The 10,300-nt window shown below is 37.5% G+C and overlaps 1 protein-coding gene across 1 annotated transcript in view; it reads right to left on the bottom strand.

Annotated features, from left to right (window-relative positions):
• SRBD1 (S1 RNA binding domain 1) overlaps nt 1–10,300 on the bottom strand; it is a 124,134-nt gene that overhangs the window by 1,033 nt on the left and 112,801 nt on the right. Inside the window, exon 19 of the mRNA XM_010297579.1 lies at nt 1,971–2,155. Coding sequence (XP_010295881.1) covers nt 1,971–2,155 — 185 coding nt within the window. The remainder of the gene's footprint in view (nt 1–1,970; nt 2,156–10,300) is intronic.

Raw genomic sequence — 10,300 nt, 5'->3', positions numbered from 1 at the left:
GGGAAAGAGATCTTCTAAACTCTCCTGTTACTTGCTTACCACTTCCTGCTGCTGCAGAAAGCCCTTCTGAGCCATCTCAACAACTTCCCTTTCAGCCTTTTCCTACTGATGTTTTATCTTTTCCAACACATAACAGGACTAAGATTTTCCACAGAGAGCATCACCAGGATTGCAACCATTTTCCTATATTTGCCTTTGAGACATAAAATACAGCCTGAACAAGTTTATAGCTAAAATACACTGGAAAACCAGTCTGTAACTTCACCAGGCTATGGATTTGTACTGGGTTTGCATGGCAAGGTTTTGGTAATGGGAGGCTACATTGTAGATGTAGTGAGAAGCCTCCCCTATGTCCAACAGAGCCAATGCCGGCCGGCTCCAAGATGGACCCAGGTGATGGTGAGGCAGGCCTGTCCCCCCGCCGCTCCTGGGGCGCAGCCCATGGAGGACCCCATGCTGGAGCAGGTGGATGCCCGAAGGAGGCTGTGACCCCATGGGAAGCCCATGTTGGAGCAGGCTCCTGGTGGGACCTGTGGCCCCATGGAGAGAAGAGCTCATCCTGGAGCAGGTCTGCCGGCAGGACTTGTGACCCTGTGGGGGACCCATGCTGGAGCATTCTGTTCCTGAAGAACTGTATCCATGGCAGGAACCCCGGCTGGAGCAGTTCATGAAGAACTGCAGCCTGTGGGAAGAACCCACATCAGAGAAGTTCATGGAGGACTGTCTCCCATGGGAGGGACCCCATGCTGGAGCACGAGAAGAGTGAGGAGTCCTCCCCCTAAGGAGGAAGAAGCGGGAGAGACAACATGCAATGAACTGACCACAACCCCCATGCCCCATCCCCCTGTGCCACTGGGTAGAGAAGAGGTAGAGAATTAAACCACAGTTAAGCCCAGGAAGAAGGGAGGGATAGGGGGAAGGTATTTTGAAGATTTAGTTTTTATTTACTTGTTATCCTACTCAAGGATAGAGTACAAACCATTCAATCTGCCTGAGCCCTGTTAGATGTGATGCATTTCCTCACTGACAGTCACTAGCATGGTTATGAAGACAATGAATTACACTTATACAAGGCTACTAGGCTGCCTAGTCCAGTCACAGAGTCTGTCTACAGTAACACTGGATGTACTGGATCAGCAGAATATTAATATTTCCACTGAAGATTCTCTTTTGCTTTTACATCGTTGTAAAAGATAAGTCTATTCTAGTGTGATTTAGATGAGACACCACCAGAACAAATGGAGACATAGAAAATACACATTTTCAAGATCACTAGTGGGAAATATTTATAAAAACTGCAAGGAAACTACTAATGAACCCAAAAAAGGGGACAGATTATGATTTGTTATTACAAGTGTGCATCTTTGCTGCCTACCTTTATCTCTTGCTGCTGTAAGAGAATCCAGTTGTAAATTTCATTAAGCAACAGCATCTCCAGATGTTTTACTTCATTGCATACCTCATCTTTCTTCCCCTCTGCCTCAAACTGTTCAGCACTACTGCAAAGTTTTAACCAAGGTAGGTCATGAGCCGTGTGCTCCAATTACACTTGTTTCCAGGAACCAGTGCAATAAAAGAGCAGAACTACACACTACTACACTACTGATCCACAGACCTTTATTACTACTGTTTCAGCTTGGTCTCAGCATTTCCCCCTGTGATGGGGGGCCAACACAGATTTAATCAGTACAGAGTCAACATATTGAAACTATTTCATTTGTTAACAGCCATACAACTCCCCTTCCTACGGCTGAAAACGCCATGATTTAAGACAGGATTCACACTCCTTACCTACTGAGCTGGAAAGAAACATCTGACTATGATATAGCCTTTACCTTGTCTGAGAAAAGAAATGGAGTTACACATCCATGAAAATCTACTACTGACTTTAGAAGAAGAAAGCGTGCTGTTTTAAAACTGGTATGTAGAACAATCAAACTGAGATCACAACCTTCAAAACAAAGGTTTACCTGTTCGGATGTCAAAGCCTTCAGGCTGAGTCAGACCATCAATGATCAGCTGCAGTGTGTGCACCGTTGTATTTAGCCTTTTGGCTGTGCCTTCTAGTCCTTCCTTTTGAATTACTGCATTTACTTTTTGCTGCATATCTGATTTTCCTATGTCATTTGCATTTCCTCCAATGAAAGATAAAAACCTGGGAAGTTCAAACAAAGATACAGAGAGAGATTTGTAACATCCTTTAGTGGGAACCGAACCTTTGCTGTGTTTAGGGGTTTTAATTACTTTTGCATTGATGTGTGAACAAAACTTCTGATTAAAAAATATGAACAGTGAACAGTTTCCCAAGTTCATATCCTCTAAACTCATCAGTGATCACAGACACACATGGAAACTTAGAGTCTACCTGTATACATGTATCTCCTGGAATAGATTACAAAACTAGAAGCAAAAATTCAAAATGTAAATCATTTCTCAGACCAACAATTTCATCTCATGCTAAAACTGAATCTGATTATGACTGAAAGATGTCTTTTGCCATGAAAGTCCCCGGAATCAAGTGAGAGTTCTATAGTACTGTCATTTTTATTGTCACACTCATTCAAATTAAAAGGAACAGCAATTTAGTAAAACAATGACTTTTTAAAATATTAAATTAATATGAAGAATCCTTAAGCAAATTTAAGAAAAACTTTACATAAAATACTACTTTTGTCTATGAACTTCATGATTAAGAACAATTACTTTTTCAGAAACTAGGAAATTATCAAGTCAAAATAGTTAAACAACACAAACACCCTTACTCTTCCCTATTGTCACATACATACACACATTGCAGACAGACAAATTTGGACTGGCATTTAAAAAGGCTGAAAAGACATACTTTAAATATGTCTTGATCCCACAGCACACTTACTGAGGTTTTTAGTTCAGCAATGTTGCCACATATGCTGAGAAGCACAGAGAATAGGTGACAAAAATTCACATGCAGAGTCTACTCATTATCAGTAGTGATGCCTTAGACAATGTTTACTTGTCACTGAATAAACGTCATTATTTTACTGAAGGACTTAAAATAACGCAAACCAAGTCTTTAACGGATATAAACCAATGAAAATGAGATGCGGCTCATAGAAGATGAGCCGCTTCATACTAAAAGCGGTTTGTCCTTTTCTCAGTAGACACTTCAGTTACCTGTCCTGCTGCCCTGCTCTGCATCTCACCACGGTAAAGCAGGGTACAAGAGGCTTATTCATGTCCCCTAATGCTGGAGGGAGGCACATGGTTTTTTGTATGTTCTCCACCACAGCAGTTAGATAGAATTATTGTCCCTGTCCTCCAGTCTGAGTAAACATTCCTTCCAAACTCCTAAAAGAGATCCCTCCTTCCTGTCCTTATCCTACTTCACAACAGGTGTAAACTACAAGCCACAAAAGCAGTGCTGACCAGCAGGTTCATGCCCTGCACTTGGGAGTGGTGGGAGATATTCCAGCTCCGTAAGAAAGCAAAAGCCCCTGGTATTCATCCTCCCACTCCCCCTTTCCAAAAAAGCATGCTGTGCTTTCGTCAAAACCTGACGCTAGTATTTCTTTTGGCAGGAGACACAGTGGTTTTTTTCGTTTTGTTGTTGTTTTTTTTTTTTTTTTTTTTTTAACCTGAGGAACCCAACTAACATTATTTCAGGTGGTAAGTGATAATGTTACATGCACTGAAATACAAAATTACATTTTTTTTTGAGAAAATATAAATTAAAGGAACATAACCAAACCAATATCCAACTTTCAGTGAAGCACAAAATTAATTTTTGAGCACAAGGGCAAATCTTCACTCCAAAATGTCCACTGATTTCACCAGGAGGAAGCCATCCATTAAAATTGTCTGTCAGGACTTCTACTTTTTTACTGAATTCAAATGCAAGCATGACGATTTAAGTGTACTGTTAGCTCAAACACATTTTCATTTAAGAGTAATAGATATAATTTTCATATTAATTTTCTTAATGCATACAGATGTTTCATGTGGCAATGTATGAAGAAAAAATTAATAAAGATTCAGTGGATGATACTGTTCTCAGAATTTAGTAAATTTTGTTTTGATTGACTGCATGTCAACCTTTGATACCACTTCTTGAAGTAGTTTGAGGTGGCTTGGAAACAAAGTAAGTGTCACCACAGATGCAAAATGTACAATATTAAATAAAAAAAAAATCTGTAAACTAACAACAAGACACTACTACTGCTCAAATATTTTGTCTAATAAGAACGTATACACGAAAAAAATCAGACCTTCTATGAAACCATCTCGTGTTGGTCTCAAAAGAGCACTAAAAGTGATTGCAATGATAATACTGACAATGTGCGTAGGTCCAGATGAAGTGCTGTTCCCAAAATTATTGGGGGCTGCCAGCCGCTAACATTGATGGATGGACAATGCCCCACCAGAGCACTAGTGACAGGCAGCAGCTGCCCCAGCTTTGACTGACGTGCCAGATGTAACACAACAAACCTGACCAGCCTCATGACTCAACCTTCTAAATAATGTATGCTTTACCACCCGCCCCTGTAAACAAGTTTGCTGACATTCACATACTGGGCTTTATTTCACTTCAAATGGAAATCCAGCTCGAGTACCTCCAAGTAACATTTTTTCACTGTTAGGATTTCACAGAAGCACACTGACTTTGTAAATCGATAACAGGGTGAGTTTCGCTGCTAGTAAGTGCAACCACATGGAACAGCCACCGATGTATTGGGAAAAAAAAAAAAAGCCCGTTATATACAAAACAGTTGACTGTGTGGATAATGCAACCAGAATGCACGGTGCTACGTGCGGGCTGCTGGAAAGAAACCCAGCCCGAAACAGGACACAACCCAGGTGCCTGAGCCCTCAATTACTACCCATGAAAGTTATTTTGCTCCCCTTCCTCTGCCTCCCCCACCCTCCGGAAATCCCAATGAAAGTATTTATCTGATATTAAAAAGGATTCCTCATCTAGACAAGGGTGGTAGGTTTGGGCCCTACGTTATCACTTACAGTTGTTTAAGTAACTTAGTAACATGGCTACTGTTCAGAATATAATTTTGGCTCCACCTGAAGACGATGCTTAAACACGTGCCCAAATCTAAGTACATGATAAGTCCCACTAACCTCAGCAGAATTGTTAATGTTCTAAGAGTCAGGCATTTGGTTAAGAATATTTCAGAATTACGACACTTCTTATAGGCAGAACAGAGCACTGTAACAAGGCCCACCCTGCACCTACACACAAAAGAAAAAATGTATTTTTATTTTGGAAATTTTTACCTTTTTAGGCTAGGTTTTGGTAAAACTTATGTATTAAAATATTTCCAAACAGAAGCAATTCCTTAGTGATCACTGATATAGTTTTTAAAAATGCTGTTGAATCTAGTTTTAATGTATGATGTTCACTCAAATGAACGTAGCCTGAGGGCACTTAAAATTAAAAAAAATCAATATAAAGCACAAACCTGGATGAACAGTGGCACATTATATTGGTAATTTCTATTTTTAAATGTCATTTTAAAAAGTTAAATGTTTCCTTATTAAAACAGCAACCCAAGAACTTCATTCGAGACCTATTTCAAGGTCAGAAAAAAGGATATAGTCAGTAATAAGACTGGGATGTGGCTACAGGGGGGAAAAAAGGTTTCCCTTAATTTACATATTTTGATCTTTGTAATGTTAAACTATCTCACTACAATTTTTGAAATATCTCATCCAATTTGTAAATGACAGTTCCAGCTGCACAACATAGGAACATGAACGTTCTGTGCAAAAATGAAAGCCCTTCAAGTATTTTCCTGGTTACATATGTCAACTAAATAACACGTTGCAGTAGTTCAATGTTTATCCACCAGAAGGATAAAACCTAAAGAAAAGTTAAAAGAAATGAAAATGGGAAAGATGAGACTTTTTTTCTGAAGTGAGGTAATTCTTGTAAGATATACTATCCTTACTTCCTCAGTGTTGAGCGTCTGAATGAATGGTGAACTTTCTGTTCAAGGCACACCAACTCAGATAAAAGCTGCCAGAATCTTAGGAGAGTCTTTCAGCACAGAGAGAGATTTAGTTGGTTTAGAGACTTTGAGGTTTATGGTTTTGCGATTTAGAGGATACTCAGAAACCTCTGCAACCACCTTAGTTTTAAAAGCAATCTTTGCAATCTTACAGGACCTGCAGAGAATGGTCATGGCTAAATCACTGATGTTTTTATTTAATACATAATTTCATCCATCTTACCCAGATAAAGAAAGAAAAGTAGCATAAATGTAACAAATAAGCACATCATGTTCACTTAACATACCCATCTGCACAAAATTACAGCACAGCCCTTGCAATGCTTAAAATTTGCAATTTTGCAAATTTTAGTGGAATGTAAAAAACAGTCAGAAAAGAGTAAAAAGGGAAGCGGTCAGTAAATTTTTAAGAAGTTCCTTTAAACCTCCCAAAAAACTTCTTATAATGTGCAGGAGTTCTAAAGATTTGCAAGGGTTTTAGTCAGTCATTTCTGTTTTATGTAATCATTTCCAGCAATATGACTTAAGAGCTGGGAGTACTGGATTCATTACAGTAAAGCAACATGATATGCCATTACATCTTGTCACAGTGCACACATGAATTAATGGTAATGCAACATAATCACTCTGAAAACAAAACAACTCTGCATTAGCATGTGCTTTGTCAGGTAAAATATACACTCATGACAGTGGCAAACTTTAATTATGCAGACATTTATGTTTTAGTAACATTTCTAACGCAAAAGCAGTATTTGTATAATGCAGATGTTGACTGTTCTTTTCTCACTAGTGATAAGGATCCTCAATTTTCAACTACTGATGCAAATTATATATCAAATTATATTTGTGCATTACTCTCTGTAATTAGTTGCTGGATGAAGAAAGTTAAAGTTTCAAATATATTTCAAACTAGTTATGTGGTTTAACCAGATAAGGATATTTAACGAATTTGTTTGTCCTCAAATGCACAAATTATTAATATTCCAGATTACCTGGCTGCATGCAGAAGACCAGAGAGCACTCAGATGTATACATTTGAAATGTCATAAACTAAGAAACAACAAGTTTCTGAATGAGAAAAGCAATTCAGACATGGTTACGTTGCAGCATAGCCCCTTTGCTACTACCATACTTTCAGGCATGCTGCTGTTAGCAGTTTTCATGACTACCTATAATCACATAGCTGAAGCGTAACCTGAGATACAAAACAGTGAAATATGATTAGTTATCCACAAAGAATTAATACTACAGTTAAAGGAGATAATAACATTAAAAAGTTGCCTTTTTTTTTTTTTAGTACATCCAGTAGGAACTTATTTAAGTTTCAAAAATTTCAAAAAATGAAAAAATACCACTTGATTTATGGGTCTAGTAGTTATAGTGTAACTAAAGAATAATTCTTTAGTTATTTCCAAGTTCTTCTAATTATTCTTGTTAATTGTATGTTTTACATCACTTGAAAGTTTTTAAATGTCATCATCAGACGGCAATTAGCAGTGAAAGCTTTTTCTGCTCTTCTATTTATTGACAAGATAACTTTCAAAAACATGCCCTCCAAAAATTCAGCGAAGTTAATAGAGCAGAAAATGAAGTGGCCTTCTGAAGTGATGAATATGACTATTACTTATTGCGCTTAATGGTCCTAATTCTGCAAGTGTTCTCCTTAATTAGTGTTAGCCACTTCCTATTAGAAATAGTTCTAAGGATTCATTAATTTACCAAGCTTAACTTTTTTACTCTTTTCAAAAAGAAACTAAAGACTTAACTAAAAAGCATTGCTTTACACATTAAATAGCTTGAATACACACACACACACGTACACACAAGTACAGTCTTATCAAAGTGGACAAACGATGTTTCTGATGACTTTGTAGTGAATTTAAGGAAAGGCACCCTACCACAGTAAAAACTGTTATCCTCTGTAAAATATTCACATGTACAATGTATTAAACAGAATACAACATTTTCTATTAATTGTTTAAACACCATACCAAGTAATATTCCCTCCCTGATTTCTATTCCCCTTAAGCATTGCCTCAGTTGCTCAGTGACAACTAGGGGACCTGGACAGAATGAAGCCAGCCTGGCAGAGTGCTGGAAATGCCATCTAAGGACAAATGTACAGTTGCATAAAGGGCAGGAGAGGAAGACCTCTTTCTTTTGGTGGTCTCTCCCTAATCAGGGGAGCAATCTGGCTCTGAGCAACCTGATCTAATTGAAGATGTCCCTGCTCACTGCAGGGAGGTTGGACTAGATGACCTTTAAAGGTTCCTTCCAACCCAAAGATTCTATGATATGATCAACGGCTTTCCTTCTGCATTTTCTTACATGTCAGTACTTACTTTCAAAGCTAGCGAGTGCAGCTTTTCAGCATAACAACTGAGATGCTACGGATCAGCTTGCTACCTCCACCCATGTTAAGAGTAGCAGAAACACCAGAGATATTTGAAAAATTATCAATTCATCTACAATGGAATATAAAATGTTATCAACATAAATACTTTGCTGAAATGACCATCAGATCCAAATGTCTTTGGTAAAGAATAAGCACATGAATGAGTGCTTTGTGAATTCTCTTGAGATTTTGGAGTCTTTCTGGGGATATCATGCAGCATTATCAATACACAGCAAAAGGTGAGACAAGAGTCTTCACTGCAAGTCGCTCTGCTCAGTACATCAAAAACGTCTCCTAAGGCCTAACCAACCACAGTGAGCAGTACTTTACCAGGCAAGGTCCTAAACCTGGGTAATTAGCTAAGGACGATTTGCGTTAACGCTAAATCACAACTTTAGATCTTTTATAAATACTGGTAAAATATTTCTAAGTCAGACTGAAATACAACCTGTCTGCCAGATGCTGCAGTCTGTGAGCATCAAATACACATTCTGAGTTGCCAACCTTTAGCAAAGAGCTTTTTAATGAGATTTAAATAAAAAAATCAGTACATGTTAAGATTCAGTCATATGAAACCAATGGCACCCAGCAGAATGATACAACAAAGAAAAAACATTGCATTGTCTTTCCAGCATTTTGGTTTATAAGCATAACCTGGTTGTAATGTTTTGGGACTTCCCAAATGTTTCCTCAGTTTTCCTACCAGTTCTTTTACAATATGTACTAAGAAACTGGATACGCTCTACATGTTGTATTAATTGTATGTAGAAGATTCTGCCACTATAAACTGGTTTTCACATATAGATTTTTCAAACTTAAAACACAGCTCTGCTTTGCAGGAAAATATACTGCCTACAAAGTTTTTTTTATTTTATTTAGCTTTTAGGAAATTCTGGTTCATATATTTAGAGGTGTTCATAAGCTTGATCACTGCACACGACAAAGGCAAGCTTTGACAGTGTGAAAACCATGAACAAAAATGTTTTGGTCATCTGCATTGTGTTAAATCACCAGTAGGATGTTTTCCAATTATTTTACAGATTTTTTTACAATTTTTTTACATTTTACATTTACAATTTATTTACATTTTACAATTGTACAGATTTTAAGTTAAGATGTTTAAATACCATAAATCAATCATACCAGCGCCATTTGTGCCACTGTAGTAAAGATTACATCAGTGTTTCCATTATAAAACCCCTTTTTTCAGGGGTTTCTAATTCAGCCATAAAACTGGGCTCCAGCCTAAAGCTTGGCAACCGAAGTCAACACTTGGGAGCAATTCTTTTAACCATTTTTTTTTTTTTAATGGCTTGGCCTTTCAAGCTACAAAATAGTTCAGAAAAAGGAAAATTAGTGGTTTCAAATTTTGGTGAACTTCTATCCCTCAAAAACATTGTTTTAAAACCTGACAATTTTCTATGTCATAAATCTGTAATGTGGACTGCTGCTTTTGGGTACTTTGGATAGCAGTGTTGGATAAAAATCACCAGCTTATTTTGTTTAAAAATAAATGTAATTTCTCATGAAAAATTTTAATCCAATAAAATTTTCACAAACTACTTTCTCATGACAAGATGTGGTAGATATTGCATGAGGAAGCCTTTATGACTCATTTATGCAGCATCTATTCCATTCATTTTAATTTCTGTGGTAAGAGGTATGCAATACTGTATTTTGACGCCTTGAATCAAATCTGCCTATCTTCAAGACAACAATTCTGCCCTTTGGTAGCACAGATCCACCTGTGAGCTTGACATAGTCCCTGACAAAGTTCTGCGTATGCACAGAAAAAGAAGAAAGAAATACTTTAAAAGGAGCACATCAAGAGAACTCCTTTGAAATGTATTTTGTTTAAAAATATATGTATTAAATACTGATTCTAATTCACTTCTAAGAGTCTCAATTT

Source organism: Phaethon lepturus, unplaced genomic scaffold (assembly GCF_000687285.1).
Source record: "Phaethon lepturus isolate BGI_N335 unplaced genomic scaffold, ASM68728v1 scaffold1392, whole genome shotgun sequence".
Taxonomy (NCBI): domain Eukaryota; kingdom Metazoa; phylum Chordata; class Aves; order Phaethontiformes; family Phaethontidae; genus Phaethon; species Phaethon lepturus.
Note: the sequence above shows the minus strand (reverse complement) of the source record. Positions and strands in the feature narration are given on the sequence as shown.